The sequence below is a fragment of the Myotis lucifugus genome, unplaced genomic scaffold (genome assembly GCF_000147115.1).
Source record: "Myotis lucifugus unplaced genomic scaffold, Myoluc2.0 scaffold_58, whole genome shotgun sequence".
Classification (NCBI taxonomy): domain Eukaryota; kingdom Metazoa; phylum Chordata; class Mammalia; order Chiroptera; family Vespertilionidae; genus Myotis; species Myotis lucifugus.
In genome coordinates this window covers 2,461,826-2,482,231 of record NW_005871106.1, presented here as the reverse complement: position 1 = coordinate 2,482,231, position 20,406 = coordinate 2,461,826, and the positions used below count along the sequence as shown (strand labels likewise).

At 40.8% G+C, this 20,406-nt stretch overlaps 1 protein-coding gene across 1 annotated transcript in view; it reads left to right on the top strand.

Annotated features, from left to right (window-relative positions):
* The window catches only part of L3MBTL4 (L3MBTL4, histone methyl-lysine binding protein), a 258,068-nt gene that overhangs the window by 137,871 nt on the left and 99,791 nt on the right, over positions 1-20,406 (top strand). Inside the window, exon 12 of the mRNA XM_023754274.1 lies at positions 5,061-5,163. Within this exon, the coding sequence (XP_023610042.1) occupies positions 5,061-5,163 (103 nt within the window). The remainder of the gene's footprint in view (positions 1-5,060; positions 5,164-20,406) is intronic.

The following is a 20,406-nucleotide window of genomic DNA, read 5'->3' as shown; positions in this document are numbered from 1 at the left end:
ACCTTTGAATTGGGAGGTCTTATTTCTTTCTATTTTTTCTCTCAAGGTATTTTGTGAAGTTGTGCAAGCACAAGTGTGTGAAACATACTTTCTTATTTTTTGATAAATTTAATAAAAATTTATATGAAGTATAAATATTTATTCTAATATCACCACATATTGGGACCCAGCTTCAGTCAATATTTTTGTACAACATAATCAAACTGTAATGCAAATTTCTGGGTTGTTGTTTTTTAATCCTCACCCTAGGATATGTTTTTATTGATTGATTGAGAAAGAAAGAGAGGGAAACATCAATGTGAAAGAGAAACATCGATTGATTGCCTCCCACGAGTTGGGACCAAGGATCAAATCCTCAACCTAGGTGTGTGCCCTGACCAGGAATTGAACCTGCAACCTTTTGGTGTACAGGATGACACTCCAACCAACTGAGCTACCCGGCCAGGGCCAAATTTCTGTTTTGTTTTGCTTTTGTGTAATAATCTTTTCTTACCCAAGAGCATCTTGAGGGGAGGACTGTGGGATATTCATCTGTTTATTCAATAAGCATTTATGGAGCACCAACTATGTGTCCACCAACTCTGTGTCAGTCTAGGTACTGGTCACGTAAGAATGAAATATACATAGGCATGCAGCTCATAGTCTAATAAAGAGATAAACATTAAACAAACATTCAATTTGTATTTTGGTAAATGTTATATGAAATGGGAACCTAACATACTCTAGGGAAGGCAGTCTGAGGAAGTGAAATATAGCTGTGATCTGAAATATAAATGGGAGTTATCTAGGCTTAGAAATAGGAAGGTCATCCCAACATGCACATGCTCTCCAGTGTGGAATAACCTGGTAGGTTAAGGGACAGGAAGAGACCAGTTTGGATGCTGAATATTGAATATGGGGGAAAATCAAGTGAGATATAGCTGAAGAGGTATATAGGAATCAGATCAGGTAGATCAGGATGTGGATTTTGGATGTAATCCAAACATCAATAAGAATCTATTGCTTAGATTAGACATGTTTTGAAAATGGCACTCTGGTTGCAAGTAGAATAGGTTGGACTGAGTCAAGAATGGCTACAGAAATGCTCCAAGGAACTACATCAAAATAAAAAGCTTCTGCACAGCAAAAGAAACCATCAACAAAACAACAAGAAAACCCACCTCGTGGGAAAACATATTTGCCAACGTCATATCTGATAAGGGCTTAATCTCCAAAATTTATAGGGAACTCATACAACTTAACAAAAAGAAGATAAACAATCCAATCAAAAAATGGGCAAAGGATCTAAATAGACACCTTTCAAAAGAGGACATTCAGAAAGCCAAGAGACATATGAAAACATGCTCAAAGTCACTAATCATCCGAGAGATGCAAATCAAAACAACAATGAGGTACCATCTCACACCTGTCAGAATGGCCATCATCAACAAATCAACAAACGACAAGTGCTGGAGAGGATGTGGAGAAAAAGGAACACTTGTGCACTGCTGGTGGGAATGCAGACTGGTGCAGCCACTATGGAAGGCAGTATGGAGGTTCCTCAAAAAATTGGAAATGGAACTCCCATTTGACCCTGTGATCCCACTTCTAGGAATATATCCCAAGAAACCAGAAACACCAATCAGAAAGGATATATGAACCCAGATGTTCATAGCAGCACAATTCACCATAGCTAAGATCTGGAAACAGCCTAAGTGCCCATCAGTAGATGAATGGATTAGAAAACTGTGGTACATCTACACGATGGAATACTATGCTGCTGTAAAAAAGAAGGAACTCTTACCATTTGCAACAGCATGGATGGAACTGGAGAGCATTATGCTAAGTGAAACAAGCCAGTCAATGAAGGAAAAATACCACGTGATCTCACTCTTTCATGGATAATTAAGACCATTACAAACTTTTGAACAATAATAAATACAGTGGCAGAGCTGCCTCAGACCGATTGTCGGACTGCAGTGGGAAGGCCGGGGAGGGTTGGGGGACAGGAGGGAGGGGAGTAAGAGATCAACCGAAGGACTTGTATGCATCCATATAACCATGGCTGATGGACATAAGACACTGGGGGGTAAGGGAGGGCAGGGGCTTGTCAAGGGTGGGGGGGAAAAAGGACACTTATGTAGTACCCTTTGTAATACTTTTAGCGAAAAATAAAAAAAATAAAAAAATAAAAAAATAAAAAATAAAAAATAAAAAAAAGAAATGCTCCAAGGAGATGATGATGACTTGGATTAGGCCAGTCACAGTAGTGATGAAGAAAAATTGGCTGGCTAAATAAATATGTAAGAGATTGAGAATCGATTGGAAGTTGAGGCAGAGTGAAATGAAAGAGAAGAGATGTCAAGAATTATTCCAGGTTTCTGGAATGGAGTGTGATGTGATTTATTGGCATGAGCAGCTCTAGCAGAAAAGAAGGTTGGGGGACAAGATGATGACTTCAGTTTGAACATGTTGACTTTGAAATGCCTTTGAGAGATCCCAGTGGAGGTGCATTGGAGTTGAATGTATGGAGTTAGAAGTATTGGTCTGGAACATAAGGAATGTCGGGGCTATAGTCTATGAGCATGTGTAGCACAGTTGATAAATGGAGTGTTGAAATGGATAGCCCAAGAACAAAATGTGGTGCTCTGTGACATTTTAAGGTTAACTAGAGAAGGGAAAGCTGGCAAAGGGAAATTGTCAGAGTATGATGTCACCAAAGCCAGTGGACAGTAACAATTCAAGAAGGAGACAGTGATTAATAGTACCAAGATATCTAGTGTAATGCATACTCTGCAGTGTATGTTGGGCTTAATACATAAAGGTCATTACTAACCTCAGAAAATAGAATGATGTGATTTGAGAAGCAAGATGTGAAGAAATAAAGATAACTTCTCTGAGAAATTTGTCTATGAAGGGGGAAAGAGTGAACAGCAGTAACGGGAAATATGGGTGCCAAGCAGTTTTAAGCTTTTGTTTTCTGTTTTTGTCTTCATTTCTTTTTGTAATTGGAGAAACTGGAGTAGGTTTAAATGTTGGTAAAAAAGGATTCAAAAGTCCAGGAGTGATTAGAATATCCAATCACCTAAAGATCCTGGAGAATGAGGTAGCTATGACTCAACATAAATGGTGATTGGAGAGGGAATTGTTCCTGCATTGTGATGGGAAGGAAGGAGGAAGATGGTGCACAGGAGGGCGATCTCCTGGTGTCTCATTGAAGTAGCAGGCAAACTCAGCTACTGACAGCTGAAGGGTGGAGGTTGGTGGAAGGTTTGGAGAGTTTAGAGGAGTCCATGTGGTATTGAAGAGAGGAAGTAGTTTTGGTAACAGTCTGCACTGTTGTGTAATTTTTCCCAGGCGAACTTAGTTGCACAAAACACAGAGCAGCAGGATAGTACATTTGATCCATGGTTGGCTTCTCCCACCCCCCAAGCACTTGTGATAAGGTCAGAGAGGGAAGGGAACTTAAGTTATTTGCAATAGAGGGTCAAATACTGGTTGATAGAATCTAAGATGAGGGAAGGGAGTTACGGTAAGTGGGGATTGATGACTGATGGTGGAAAAAGAAGGGAAATTAGTGGCCTGGGAATTCTAGTGGTGTTGAAAACATCATCAGGAATTGGGTGGGATACCTGAGCATGCAATCTGGAAGGACAAGATTTTGTAGTTAGATGGACTGTTTGCTTAGTGATTTTAGATGCAGTGTCATTTTAGTGCTGACAAGATCCAGAGGGTTTTACTTGTGTTTGGCCCAGATGGATTCAGGGAAGAAGCCACTGGAGATGAGTTGGTTAATGATCTGTGAGGGCAGCAGATTAGATGCTATGACTGTGCATATTGAGATGCCTCGGTATTGCTGGAGCTGGGACAGAATGGAACACAGTGAGTGAGGGCTGCAGTCTTCTCTGAGTGGCCTGGCTGGCAGGCAGACAGGTGTGAGCAATGAGAGGGCCAGTGGTGAGGGAGCCCCACGGAGTCAGCCTCAGAAGAACTGGAGTATTGAAGAACATGAAAGAAATGTGGTCCAGAAGAGATGCTGGGAGGAGAGGGGGGCCCTGGCTTCCCTGCCAATTCTGAGACACATGGGGCTGAGAAAGTGAACATTTTCTCTGGAAGAAAGCTCAGAATATACTCTCTTCAGGCAGCAGCCAGACAGAGTTAGAGTGGGAAAAGAGAAAACGTGAAATGAGGACAGGAAATGGGGAGCTTGCACAGGAAGTGGAAGTACGAGAGCTGAGGAGAGAGAAGGAGAATGTGGGACTGTCAGGGAAGTGAGACCCAGATGTCTGACAGTAGGGGGTAGAGCATTCTAGGAGCTGATATCTGTGTTGGAGAGAGGGAAAATGAGAGAGAGCAGACTGAGGAAAGTCTCAGAACAGAGCAAGGGGGTTAAATCCTGGTAATCTTTAGAGATGAATTGTTTCTTGTGCTTGACAGACTTCATCTCTGAAGTGGTTATATATAGTATAGTGTGGTGTGTGTGGTGTGTATGGTGTGGTGTTGTGGGTGTGGTATGTTATGTGTGTGTGGTATGTGGTTGTGGTGTGTGTGGTGTGTGGTATGGGTGGTGTGCATAGTGTGTGTGTGGTATGGGTCAGGCAGTTCTTCAGATAACTGTGACAACTGATTGAGGAAGCACATGTAGGGCCCCATTGGTTCGCTGTCTTTGGCATGCACAATTGCTCACCCTGTTTCTGTCTAGCATTTGGGGGTTCCTTGCTGTGGTCAGTGGCAGTAGTATAATGGGAAACCACAAACTAGACGTCACCTCCTCACATTCTCACCTCATGGCTGTATTGCTTTTGCCAGTACTCTTCTCTGAAAGAGATAATGAATATTCTCACACTGTTGTGTTTTTTTTAAATAATTTCTTCAGTGTTTATTTATTTTGCTCTGCCTCTGATATTAGTTGCTTTTAGTGTTATCTATTACAGCAATGATATTTTCTGCTCAATCATTTTATAAAACATCACAAGTACCCAATACATGTTTTTAATTTATAAAGTCTCAATGAATATCATTTACATATTTTAGTCTTTCCAGTTCTTCTTTGCTAAGGGTGTTTCTTTTACTTCCTGAAGGAGCAAACAATGTGAAAATCCTGCCAGGCCAAGCTGTCTGTCCTACTCCAGGCTGCCGAGGAATAGGCCATATCCGGGGCCCACGGTATTCAGGACATCACAGGTAAAATATTTTCTTCTTTAAATTTTTTCAGAGATGAATTAAAACATTATGCAGGCTATCGGCTTTTGGTAGCATCATCAATGACTCGTGTGAAGCCAGACATCCCCCTATCATAATGCCTTCTCTGTGCCTAAAGCCCTTCTTTGACATTTCTTGCTGTCTGCTCACCTCTGCCTTCCCAGAGCCTGCTGGACCCCCGAGGTCTTGCCCAAACCCACATCATTTCCCAGTGCCTCTGCTCTCTAACTGATTCCTTAAGCACACCCTCCATAGGATATACTTACCATCTGGGTCCCACCCCAGTCCTGAATTTTCTTCAAACAGCTGCTGCGTCTTGCTTTCTTTAGAGAAATTCCAGAACCTCTTGTCTTTTCCCCTCTTGTTCTCACCTTGCCCCTATTTCTTTTTCTCTATTTTTTTATGCATTTGGAGATGAGATAATTCTTTGCTAGAATGGAAAGTAATAAATGTGGAGTTATGTTGCAGAATATACCTGTGCTTTAAATGTGTGATAACAGTATGGAAAATATGGTGCTTATAATGAAAAATACATACAAATAAATGTATATAAGCTCTTACTGCCTGTTTTGTTCCCATCAATTGGTAAAATGATAGATAGATGAATTACCTAGTTACAGAATATCTAAATTAAAACTGAACAGAGCTGACATCTAATTTGTCCAGCAAACAGATATCTTGCCTAAGAAAATATAGAGAAGTATAAAGAGAAAAGAATAAATCATATAAAATGTGAAGCAAGAAAACATATGTTTGAATAACAGATATACAATAGAAGTCCTTGTTTGATGAAGTGGTTGCAGTTCCGAAAACCTGTGTTTGAAACAGTTCTAAACAAATCAAAACAAGTATTCGTGTAAGAAATAATGGTAAACACTCCCAAAGAGCCTATGTGAATGTTATATATGTAAATGTAATATTAGCACTTAAAAAGAAGAATATCCATAACAAATAAACTGAATATCTACAGATACCTTTGTTATATGTTTAGATGTGTAGGAGTCATGGATGAGAGTGAGATAGACCTGGTAGAGATGCTGTAGTGTTTTATGAGGGAAGGAGAAGAGAGAGTAAAGGACATGTAGAGGATGGAAAAGAGAGAAGCGATCATATCATTGGGAGGATGGTCTATATTAGGTGAGGACCCTGTTGGACTTGATTGAACCACTTTCCAGACCACTATGGGGTATGTGGCTACAAATAACATTCCTCGGGCTTTTATTTTGTGTGTGTGTCTTTGTTTTGTTTTTAAATCTAGAACTGCAAAGTCCAATATGGTAGTCACTAGTCACATGTGTCTGTTTAAATTAAACAATAATTAAAACTAAATAAAATTAAAATTTAGTTCCTCACTTAGCACATTTCACGTGCTCAATAACCACGTATGGCTAGTGGCTGCCATACTGGACAGCAGATAAAGTTCCCTAAGGGAGTTTACCATGTTCTGCCTTCTCATAGTAGATTTTTGAGTGCATGTTTTTCCAGATGAAACAATTGGCCATCTTAGTGCCTCTTCTCAACTTGAATCAGTATCCTCTAAGTTAGCCAGACCATCACGTTGCAGTTGGCCTGTCCAGTAGCACTCTCTGGAGTTTTCTCCTGTAGCTCTGGGGCTGGAATAACAAAAACCACCCTGGACAGCTCCTAAAGGTTGCCAAAGTAGCTTACTCAAGGCCTCTTCCACTTCATCACAGCTGTTCTCACACTGTTCTCATGTGTAGCTCATTCTCCTTTTCCTACTTGGATTCTGAAAACATTGTGAACAAAGTCACAATGGACATTTCCACTTTATTCCCACAGCTTCCCTGAACTTTTCTCATCTAGTATGAGGCCTGACTGTTCCTACTTGTAATATCTAATTATGAATAGTATTGATAATATATGACATTATTTTTTCGACCAAGTGGCTTTTAATGGTTGGCCTCATAACTTCTGAAGAAACTAGAATGTAAAAAGAAAGAAGAGTTTAAACCAAGGCATTCTATGACACTTAGAAAAGAATAAATACTGTACTGAACAAATGTGATAGTGAGAAGAATGGGGCATTTTAAGGGAACTAGAAGGCACAATGTATTATATCTCCACCCTCACGATTCACAGGGCTGCTAGAGGTGCCACCTCTGTGATTGGGTCATGGCTCTTCTCCCGCCCTAGCCTTTGTTGTGATAAAGCAGGGCTCCTGTAGGGTAAGTAAGAGGCCTGTGGAACTCCCGAGGGCTCTTGACTTCTGAGACCTAGCTCCTGTCATCCTTGGGAGTAGCCTTTCCTCAAGGATAGTGTTTCCTCCTCCCTCCTCCTGCTTCTCAGTGGGTTTTGAGAGAACACTCCATGGTTGCATCACATTTTGTCCTTGGAACACAAACTCCTCCATCCGACCTCTGACCCATCTCAGCCCTGCTCTGGGGCAGGCTCAGACTCCTGCTTAGTTATCTCTCACCTCTAAAGCCCTTCTCAGCTGCAGTTGGACATACCTGATGGTCCACTAATCAACATCTCCCCAAAGCAGGTGATCCTCCTGGGGCCCTGTCCTTGCCCCCCAGTGTCCCATTCTGAATTGGTTTCTCTGCAGGTTTGATAAACAACCATCTTATGAGGACTTACCTGCCTCCTGGAATTCCCTTTACCTCCCTTCTGTTAGAGCCTTTGTTTCTTGGATTCTGAGTCTTCTTTTCACTGCTTTATTTTTTCCTAGCTTTTTGGGATAGGATTTGTGGTAGGTAAGTATGTATAGCAGAATACATTTTTATCTTTCCTGATCCACAGTTTTTTAGTTGTGGATAGAATTCCAACTGGAAACATTTTCATCAGAATATTTAAGGCATTTCAGATTTCAATTCACAAAAAGGATTATTCTTCCTCTACCTACCCCAACAATCTCACCGGTCACATATTTTCAGAACTTTCTTGTGTTCTGAAATGAGCCTTCATTCATTGGTTCAATGTGGAAACTTATGTCCTTTATTTCTGGGAAGTGTTTCTATATTATTGCTTAAATATGCTCTTTTTTATGTTTTCTGTTGCTTTTTTGCACTGACGCTTGGATTTTCTCTCATCACTTTAAATTCCTTATCTTTTGTTCTCTTCTGTGGAAGATTTCCTCAACCTTGTCTTCCAGTCCCTTGATTGGTATTTTTAATGGTTCTATGATTTTTTTTTTCAGTTTGTGAGAATGAATCCTTATTCTCTGATTTGATTTTCATTGCATCCTGTTCTTATTTGGTGAATTGTGGGTCTTTTCTTAACTCTGACAATTTCTGAGGCTCTTGTTTTCCTGCTCCCTGGATCGACTTTTCCTGCAGGTACTTGTGTTTTTGTTTTTTGGTTAGGTTAGCCAGCTTGCTTCTACCATATGAAAGGCATTTCTAAATCTTGGCAGTGTTTGCTTGTGTTCACTCTTGAGAGTAAGGTGCCAGAAAGCTGGTACGTTAGGGCCTGACAGTCAGTGAGCTTCATGGATTGTAGTCAGGCAAGGGCCTGGCCAACACCAAAGAGCCCCTAGTCACCATGATGGGCCCCTTCTTCTGAGTAAGCTCCTTTCAGCAGAGATGATCTTCCAAATTTCCCCCCGGTATGTCTTTATGGCATCCTCCCTTTCAGACTCTTGACTCACAGCTTATCCATTTTCCAGTTTCAAAACTGTTAAATTATTTTATCTGCTATCATTTCTTCTTTCATGCCTTGTCTTTATGCACTTTCATTCATTTATTCACTTTTTAGCAGTACGACAAAGGATCTATTATCAAGGAGAAAGGATGAGTTCACATTTCCAATCTGCTATGTTTTCTCTAACTTATACTTAAAACTTTGTTTACCCCCAAATAATAATTCAGCTAAGAACATATTACTTTATTTCTAATTCTCTGTAGTCCTTCTACCTGAGCATAATAGCACCTTGTTGGAGGAAAGCCCCAAAAGTCTAAATTTAGGGTCAATTCCAAAGAACTGACACATAGCCTTATTCAAATTAATAAGAGCTTTATTAGGAGCTTACATTTACGAACAAAGCAGCTTCACTCCCAGTGGTAGCAGCCTGGAATAAATCCACCCCCTCCTAGCTCAGGGTCTCTTTTATAAGGGGTTAATAGTAAAAACATATGGTGGGTAGTAGCTTAGACCACCAGAAAGAACAATGCATTTCTAAGTTAACAGATAACATCAGGCAGTTCTCCACACTGTATACATGCATTAATCTCCTTCTGGGGGCATGGCCTTTATCTTTGGACTGCATTCTGGTTTTCTGGGTAGTTAGTGAAGCCTGAGGCCACAGAAGGTTAAACACAAGAGTCCAACATTTCCCAGATGCCTTTGCTACTAGAGCCATATTGCATCTCTAAGTGAGTTCCCCTGTACACCTTCTTCTTGCTATACATAGAAAATAATAATTTTGCATAATGACTGTTTTGTTTAGTTTGGCTCTGTAAATTTTATGAATTTATAATGACTGAATACTATGTAGAAAGGATTTTCAAAGGCAGGGTTTTCATTTTACAATCACGGTACTTCTTAATTTATTGTCACTTTCAGTTAAAACTTTTAGCATGCCAAGAGAGTTCCTTAATGGCATGTGTTCACATTTATCTGATTCCTTTGTCACTTGGCCTGTCATTTTCTTTGACATTATGTTACCACATAGTGAAATTGAACTGGGTGGAAATTTAAAAATAAACTTGCAGATGTATTTTTACTTCAACAAGTAAAAAGAAAAAGAGTATATGACTTTACATAACACATTTAATTCTCTAATGATTTATTACCCAGTTTAGTAAACGCTTTGATGAAGTAACAGAGAAGATCAGCCATGGATCTTTAAATCACTTCTACCCATTACTATAAAATTCTTGAAGGTTAATGTATATGTCTGATTTACTGAACTTGGAAATTATTATATGAGAATTCTCTGGGTTATTTTTCCTAACTTTAAGGAAGATTACATATGGAATGTTTAGTTTTATAGCAACTGAAGTGTTCATTTCCAAAGATACTCTGTTCTTCGACACATTCTAAGGGTTTTCCTAAGTACAAAATTTCAAATTACAAGAATTGCCAAGACTGTATATGCTGTATCTTATTATGATGGAAGCATATATGGCTTTGGTTTACTTTGATGTGAGAACAGTGTATAGCAATTAACCGGAGGTGATATCATGTAATTTTAAATCACCTTAAAAAGCAAAATCAAAGTAAAATATAAATGAAGAAAACTTATTATCATAAAAAATAGAAATATTACCATGTTATTATTTTAAAATTGGTACTATTATATTACAATATTAGTCCACGATCAACGATCAATAACATTTTGGGTAATGTTTGAAGTACTCAAAAATAAATAAAAACCACTTGTACTCCAACTACAAAATAATATGCGTTAGGTCTGTTTCATTTTTCAGGCCTTATATATATATTTTTTTGCCATGAGTATAATCCTATATAATAAAAGCCTAATATGCTAAGTGTCTGGTTGTCCGGTCATCCGTTCAACCAGTCAAAGCGTAATATGCTAAGGCCGCTCAACCACTTGCTATGACATGCACTGACCACCAGGGGGCAGATGCTCTGACTGGTAGGCTAGCTTGCTGCTGGGGTTCAGCCAATCAGGACTGAGCGAGACAGGCCAGACAGGCCCTGGAGCCCTCCAATGATTTCTCCCTGGCTGGCCAACTTCCCACGTCCCTCCTCGGCCCCGATAGTACACTGGCGAGGTCCCTCTTCCTGGCCTGTACCCTCTCACAATCCAGGACCCCTCAGGGAATGTCGGAGAGCTGATTTGTTTCAGCCCGATCCCACAGGCCAGGCCAACGGACCCCACTAGCGCACAAACTCGTGCACTGGGCCTCTAGTCAGATAATAAAATATCAATTAGTTCCTTGTGTTGTAATTGTTTTAGATACATTAATGAGGTAATATCTGGTTGATAAGTTTCATGACCATTGTGTCTGTATGTTATAGATTTTATATTAGTTAGAAGTGACTTTTTGTATTTCAAATGTAAGGTCCATAATTGCAAAACTGTTGCTAGTAGAAGGAACTGGGTTGGAATAACCCCTTTCTTAAAAATACCTCAAGAATCAATATTAACAATTCTCCCATTATCTGCTAGACACTGAAAAAAATTGTAATTCCATATTTAACTTGCTGTGATTTCCTGGCGTTACTCAAATTGTTGAAGGATTTGTGCTAGCTAATCTGAAAACCAGGGAAACTCAGTAATGTGAATTAAAATGGATTATTTTTCCCAAAAGGTAACATTCCTAAGCCTGGGAAGTTTATCACTCTCTATAGTTTTTTTTCTTATTTATAATCTAAGCTTAGGTACATCGTTATTATGGAGACTCTGTTTTTAAAATTTTTAAATAAACATCATTGTTAAAAAGTGATGTCTAAAACCAAGTAGATAATGTAGTCAGGGCCAGTTTTCCTTTTGTGAATAAGAATAATGTTGATAATACAACTTATAGTCATGTGTCACATAAAAACATTTCAGTCAGCAAAGGACCATATATAGGATAGTAGTCACATAAGGTTGTAATGGAGCTGAAAAATCCCTATCACCAAGTGGCATCAAAGCAGTTGTAATGTTATAGCACAATGCCTAAGTTCATGCTGGTGCAAACCAAGCTACTGCCCTGCCAGTCTGTAAAAGAATAGCAGGTCCCATTATATACAATACAGAACACTTCACAATAATACTAAATAAGTATGTTACCAGTTTATGTATTTATTATGCTGCGTCATACAGGCAGCAACTTCATTCATCTCATGTTTACTATGTGTTTTCATTGCATCATTCCTTCTTTTGCTTGGTTATATCTCGTGTTGTTTTGCAAAGTAACATCCTGTACAGTCTTGAGGCCTAGGATCAATAGGCTCTACCTATACAAGTTTGAACCTATATCATGTATTAGGCTATCTCATCTAGGTTTGTGTAGTACACTCTATGGAGTTCACACAATGATGAAATGACCTAATGATGCATTTCTCAGAATATATCCCTGTTGTTAAGCGGTATGTGACAATTTTAAGAAATTACTTGCAGGTAGACAGTAGGGTATACTAAGTTTGATACAAAATTTTATGATGTTTTTCCTTTGGAAAGAGTCTGTTTTACAAGATCATAATAACAATCATAATATGTTGTTTGTAATCCACCCTTTTGGTGGATGGAACAAAACCAAAAGACAGAGCCATCTTATATTTTGGCGGGAAATTCACCCACACTCCAAGTGAGAATATATCCCTGTTGTTAAGCGGTATGTGACAATTTTAAGAAATTACTTGCAGGTAGACAGTAGGGTATACTAAGTTTGATACAAAATTTTATGATGTTTTTCCTTTGGAAAGAGTCTGTTTTACAAGATCATAATAACAATCATAATATGTTATATTTTCATATTATTTAACCACTTACAGAATGTTTTCACATGCATTATCTTAATTATTACATAGAACAGCCCTATAATGTAAGTTTTAAATTTTTTATTTTATGAATCAAAAAAAGTAAGTCTTGGGCAGATTGTATCTTCTTATCATGGCACAGCTAATAAGTGACTGCTTTTGAAGTAAATGTCTTGTAATTACTCCTCTGGTACTCTTTTTTCTACTGGCAAGTACATATGTCAGAAAGGGAAATTGATACTAAATGACATACAAACCTGTTACTCCTGGATAAGCAGGTGATTAGGAGACTGTAAAGAACTCCAAAATAGAGAGATGGAGAGATGGAGAGGGAGAGGGACTCTTAAAGACAGCTGTAGGAGGTACTCATAATTTTTTATAGAAAATAGCAGAGATATAAGCTACCTAAATGTCTGCTTCCACTTTGGTATGTAGAGCTGTTAAAGTACATCATATAAAACATGAATTATCAATAAAAACTAACAAATAATGCTAAGTGAAATAAGTCAGACTGAGAAAGACAAAACCATATGATTTCAGTTAGATGTGGAATCTAAAACACAAAACAAAACAAACAGATATAGAGAACAAGCTTTGATCGCCAAAGGGGAGGGAGGTAGAGGAATGGGTGAAATTCAAAACATAAAGTAATATAAAAACAATGTACAAATCAGAAATCTGAAATAAAAGCTTTAGTTATGAAAATATGAAGTTAGGTATGATGATCTTATTATCCCTTGGTCTCGATTATTCCCATTTTGATGATATAATACAGCATCATATTCCAACTTCTGCTGTTATAATCAGTATCCACATATGTCATACTTATTGTTTACTTGCCTGCCTTTATATGGAGCCAGATGGAGGCAGTGCATTGCCTGTTTATAAGAACTAGCTTGTTATTACTGAATTTTCCAAATTCCTCAGTTACAACTGTGCAGGATTTCTTACAATTGCATTACAAATTCCAGAACAATAATGCAGAGTAAATGTGGTACCATGTATCTGCAAACGATCATGCTGATTACTAAAATAAACACAATTATTATAATAATACATTCTGCAAAAGGTTCAAGTATGAATGGCGAACCAATAATTCTGCAGGTAAAAAATGGATTTTAGTCTTGGAGGCCTTTTGTAAAATATAGTAAGCATAAATTATGTAGTACACACCTAAATTAACTTAGAAAGATAGAGAAATTCCATTCCAAGATAAATGCCCAACAGAAATGTATGCATAAGTTCACTAAAAGACATGTACCAGAACTTTTATAGCAGCACATTTATAATAACCCAAATGCCCATCAGCAGTGAATGGATAAATTGTGTCATATTCATACAGTGGGTGCTAGCTATACAGCAAGAAGAAACAGGCTCTACATGCAACAATGGATGAAGCTCACAAATGTAGCATTGACTGAAATGTTTGATCCAAACACAAATAATACTTAATGATTTTTATTAATGTAAGTGCAAAAACAGGCAAAATTTACTACTATATAAACTGTGGTTATCCTGTGAGAGTGACTGGGAGAGGGAATGGAGAGGCTGTGGGGTAATATTCTGTTTCTTGATTTGGTGCTTGTGACAAGAGTGTGTTCAGTTTGTGACAGCAAGTTATGATCTCCGCATTCTGTAAGGTCTACTTCAATAAAACATGTTGCAAAAGCTAAAAGGAATTGAAGTAGCCTCCCCAGCTAACATGACTCATAAGTTCCTACAAGTTGACCCTCTCAGTTTGGTAAACCCATCAGCAGTCTGACATGACACCGGGTGAGAAGGAAGCCCTCCAATCTCTTCCTCTCCATAGAAATTTGTTTCCAGGGGAATCAAAATTATCCAGTGCAAAGGCTGCCAATGACCTCACCCAGCCCTGGGCATCTTGACCAGCTTCCAAGGCTTACTCTGAGTATAGTCTCAGAGCCACACAGTTTAGTGAGGTTCAAAACCCACCTATGCTATTTTAAGCCCATTGGGGTTTCATAGTCCACAGTACTCATCTTAGGTTTTATCTGCTTTGCTGGTCTCTATCTTGGATTAAAAATTAGCAAACAGAACACAGTAAAACGATGCAACTTCCCTGCATTAGGAATGAGAACCCTTGCTTCTTGGCCTTGTGTTCGGGATTACATTTTCCAGCTCTTGGCCTGTTTTTGCTTACTTAACGCTTGATGTTGGGTGGGTAGAAATATGGCTTTTTTCTTCTATGAGACAGCAGGTCTTTCAGACAGGCATATTAGGATAATTAAACCTGACCTTAAATTCCTTTTAGTAAAATTTATATCTCATGAAAAACCATGGTTTTTATCCTGGAATTAATAAGCACATGCACCTCCCACACACATGAAAGAGGCACGCAGTCTTCTGTCAAGTGGTATTTGGCCAGGCTTCTGTGCTGTTTAAACTAGGTAGTAAAATCCTATATAATGAAAGGCTAATATGGAAATAGACCAAACAGCGGAACAACCAGAACAACTGAACAACCGGTCGCTATGACGTGCGCTGACCACCAAGGGGCGTGCATGGAACATGGTGGGCATCAGCTGTGGTGGGATGGTGGACCAGGTGAGCAGGGGTGCCAGACCAAGGTGGGGCACTGGTCGCTGTCATCTATGCAAGCCTGTGGTGGTTACTGAAAATTCTTTGCTCCCATGTGCCGCAGGCCCACTGGGCGCTTGCACCTGCTGCTGGTGCCCCTCCTGCTTGCACCGGCTGCTGGCACCAGAGCCACTGCTGGCACCCACTGTCGGTGCCCGGTGCCGGCCCCGATTGCTCGGCACCATCAGCGGGTGTGAGTGGCAGCTGCCGGTCCCAATCGCCCATCAGGGCTTCTCCACTTTCCCCTGCTCCTGAGAGGAGATTGGGGAAGCAGCTGCCACTCGCACCTGCTGCTGGCGCCAGCCCCAATTGCTCCGCGCCTTCAGGGGGTGCGAGCAGGGCTGGTGCCATCAGGGTGTGGGAGCGGCCACAGCAGGAGTGGAGCTGCCAGCAGACAGGGGACCAGGGGCTGCGGGAGGAGGGGCTGGAGGGGCGCACAGCGGATGTGCTAAGACCTGCCCCTGTGCCCACTGCAGCCTCCTGGCCCACAGTTCCTTTCAAGGTGCACGAATTCACAGTCAACACAGGAGCTGCCCCTGGTGGTCCGTGCGCTCCCACAGAGGGAGCGCCGCTCCACCAGAAACCCTGAGCTGGGCTCACAACTGGCGCACAGCAGTGGTGGTGGGAGCCTCTCCTGCCTTCACGGCAGTGCTAAGGATGTCCAACTGACAGCATCCCCCGAGTGCTCCTGGACTGTGAGAGGGCGCAGGCCAGGCTGAGGGACCCCCTCTCCCCCCACCCCACCGAGTGCATGAATTTTGTGCACCAGGCCTCTAGTAGAAGATAAAAATCTAAAGAAGGATGAAATAGCCTGTACCACTACTTTGAGTATTTCCTGAACAGTAAACGGCAGACACACAAGCCTGTCTCTCTCATCCCTGCCACCCACACATTATCTAAGAATTCTTTGCTGGTAATTCAAACATGGAAAAAATATTTTTAAAAGAACTAAGAACGATGTTTTTTGAGCAGCAAACTGGTGTTATATCCTGAGTACGAGGAGACTCTGTGGCTGCACATGCCGTCTATTTGCTACCAGTGTATGGTCAGTGTTTCCACGCTCCTACCCTTTCAGCACTGATGGTTCCTTTTGACAGTAGCTCCAAACAGGTCCTAAGTTTTGTTCACAGATATAAGTGCTAAGAATTTCAGCACAGTATCCTCAGCTGTTATATTTCTAAAAAATCAAGCAAGCTGCTGGTGGCAAAAGAAACAATGTTCTTCTTTTCTTTCCTGTGACTTCATATAGCTAATATTGTTAGTAAATGGTAGGAATTCGGTGATGGGCTGGCTGCTTGTCACTCAGAACAGATACAGACTCCAGGACAGGCACAGATCAGCCTTGTAAAGGAGGTGCTTTGAAGGGAAGGATGCTATCTGGTAACAAAACAAACTGTGCCAGACTCATTAGGAAATGCCAGGTATACATTTCAATGTGTAAGTGTACCTTGATGGGAACATTTGTACCAATGATTGAGTCCTGCTCTTCTATAATACAGGAAAGTGAGTGGAAAGCCCCTAAAAAAATGAAGCACTTGGTGTTCATGTAATCAGTTACTTCTATTGTTACTTAACAATGTTAAAAAATAAGGCTACATCAGTGGCTAATGAGATTTTTGTGTGTCTTAGGGTTTCTTCTGACTGAGATAGGTAGGAGCTTCAAGAAAAACACTAGAAATTTATGACTTAAAAATAGTTAAAATTTTTCATTTACATCTTCAATTAAAATAATTATTTGTTATTAACAAAAATATATCACCTGTGATGGCTTATGTTTCTTTCTTTTTTCATACAGTTTTCATCCTTTCATAAACAAGCATTTACTGAATGCCTTTTATTTTATTTACTAGAGGCCCGGTGCACGAAATTCATGCACAGGGGTGTGTGTGTCCCTCAGCCCAGCTTGCACCCTCTCCAGTCTGGGACCCTTCAAGGGATCGGGCCTAAACGGGCAGTCGGACATCCTTCTTACAATCCAGGACTGCTGGCTCCCAACCACTTTCCTGCCTGCCTGCTTAATCACCCCCAAACCACTCCCTTGCCAGCCTGACTGACGCCTAACTGCTCACCTGCCTGCCCGATCACCCCCAACTGCCCTCCCCTGCTGGCCCGGTCACCCCTAACTTCCCTCCCCTGCTGGCCTGGTCACCCCTAATTGCCCTCCCCCGCAGGCCGGGTCATCCCCAACTGTCCTCCCCTGCAGACCTTGGTCCCCCCCGCAACTGCCCTCCCCTGCAGTCCTGGTTCCCCCCAACTGTCCTCCCCTGCTGGCCTGAACACCCCCAATTGCCCTCCCCTGCCGGCCATCTTTGACCACATGGAGGCGGCCATCTTGTGTGTTGGAGTCATGGTCAATTTACATATTACTCTTTTATTAGATAGGATTTTATTTTTTAAAATATATATTTTATTGATTTTTTTACAGAGAAGAAGGGAGAGGGATAGAGAGTTAGAAACATTGATGAAAGAGAAACATCTATCAGCTTCCTCCTGCACACCCCCCACTGGGGATGTACCTGCAACCAAGGTACATGCCCTTGACTGGAATCGAACCCGGGACCCTTCAGTCTGCAGGCCGACACTCTATCCACTGAGCCAAACCAGTTAGGGCCTGAATGCCTTTCATATGCCCAGCACTGTGCTAGGTATACAATCTACTCCTGTTTCTAGAAGCTCACAGTCTAGGGAAGGAGATGAATACCTATAATATTAATCAAAGGGCATGAGAATGGTGTGTTTGGGAAACTGTGTATGAGTGGGTTCTTGATCCAGTCTAAGGGTTTCAAGGAGTTTCCTAGAAAAGGGGTTGTCCTCCCTGAGTGCAGAGTATGAGTAAGATTTAACCAGGCAAAGGGGAAAGGAGGAATACTCCAGTAAGAGAGAGTAGCCAGGACCCAAAATAAGTGTGGTACGTGCATGCATGCCTGCATCTGTGTGTGTGATTGCACTTAAGTTTAAATACCTGGAGCTTGGAGGTGGGTGGTGATGATGGGGATGAAGGGTGACAGATGAGGCTGAAGAAGTGACCTAAGCCCCTCCCATTGTAGTTTTAAACCTTTCCAACCTTTCCTGGCATGTGCCCTCATAGCCTCTCAGATGGGAGGTTGAGAGGACAGATATTTCATCTGGCATTCAGGTCTGAGCCCGTGCACCCACCCCTGTCATTGGTTGTCTTTCTTGGCTGCCTTTGCTGGTGGCTGACTGATGCTCTTTTAAGCACATCTGATATAGTAAATGTAAGGGCCATCTTTCCCTTCTTATGTCCCTAATACAGAATATTAGGCATTCTTTCCATGAGTATACTCAGCATTCTCCAGCTAGCCCAGGATAGGCATGGAGAATATGCTTTTGAACAATATCATTGTGGTTTTATTATTATTCCATTGAGAACTTTTTTTAATGACACTTCAAAATTGGGTCTCTGTTGCTGCATGCCAAGATTTTGACATATGATGCTCTATATAATTATCACAACAAATGTTTTAAAATAAATATTATCTCTGTTTTATAGATGAGGAAACTGTGGTTGGTTTGGGAGGATTAGCCATCTTACTGGCTACCAGTAAGTAGCAGAGCCAGAGTTTTTATATAGTTGTTTAAGCTCATCATTATACTACATATTGCCTCCCTCCCTTGCTGTTAAACTGAGGATGCCTGTGGCTGCAGAAGGAATTCTATTCCAGGTGGTGTGTCCCCACTGCCCTTTGCCCCCAGACATTCTGGGCGCTTAAATTCAGGTCCTGCCCAGGCTCAGCAGTCTCTTGGAAGTCTGTGAACTTCCCTAACAGTAGCTATTTCATATAATTTCTGTGTCCCCTTCCCTTCCCTACACCACCTCTTCTGCTTTCTTCTCCAAGAAGAGAGCGCCTACTTCACTGAAAAAATATTAACCAACTGGTCATAATTCTTTCCCTCCCAGAAAGCAGAGGAGCCCTTCTCCTGTTCACTGCTGGTCTCTGAGCTGCGCCCCAACCCTTGTTACCCACTGTCTATTAGTCAGTATTTCCCTTTCTAAGTGCATCTTCCCCACAAGACCTAAAAATACTCTTAAAATACCGATATAAAGGAAAAACATAGAGCAGAGAAAATGAAAAAACTACCGTCAGACACAGTGATTTATGAGAATCTCACAACATCATGTTAACTGAAGAAGCCACACCAAAACAACACAGCATGATACAAATTATATTAAGTTCTGCAACTGGTTGTGCATTTGTCCCTATACAATGTGCTTGCTTTTGCCAGTTGCATTAATCCCACTCTTGAGGGCTCTACTCATCCCACTCTTGAGGGCTCTACTCTTATGACCTAAGCATTTCCCAAAGGTCTCACCTCCTAATACCATCATTCAGGGATTTAAGATTGAAATATATGAATGGGGTAGGGGTGGGTACAAACATTTAGTCTATAGCATTGACTAATTAGTTATTCCAGAGCCATTGGTTGAAATACTAGTATTGCTGTGTCCAGGACTATAACAGAAGCCACAAGAAGTGATAAAAGGAGTGTAGAGATTCTCAAGGAGCTTGTAGTCTAATAAGGTTGAGAGTATATAAAGTATATGAATGAGTACCTAGGGTTTCAGCAGAGGGAGAGATTAGTTTGCAGTGGAGCAGTTGCAGAAAGCTGCTCAGAGAAAGTGATGTTCACACTATAAGGTGAGAGGAGTCAGCGAATGCACTGTGTGGAGAAGGGAGAGAGAGATAGGAAGCTTATGGGCAGAGGGAAGGCTTGGCTTGTTCCCTCACCTCTTTCAAAGTGACCTCAGTGAGGCCACACCCACACACATGAGCATCATCTCTCGCCCCACTACTTTCTTTGCCATCATTGGAAATACATATTTACCTTTTTGTGTGGGTGTGCACGTCTGTGTGTGTATTGTTCACTGCAGTATCTCCAATGCCTAGAACAGTTTCTGGCATATGGTAGGTGTTCAGTTAATACTTTTGGAAGGAAGAAAGGGAGGGCAGAAAGAAAGGGAGGAATTCACATTCAAAATTTGGTTTTAATCTCCAAGTAGGTAGACTATGGATCTTGCAGAAGTGATATCTATGTATTCCAGATTACATTGGATCCCCCACACTTTGCTTAAGTGTACATTGGAGCCACTTATAACACCCATTTCACATTTGCTTTTATCCAGGCTTTAAATATCCAGTTTTTGAAAAAATAATTATGACAATAAACTCAAGTTGTCTTTGAGTTGTCCATTATTAGTAGGACAGGAAGAGA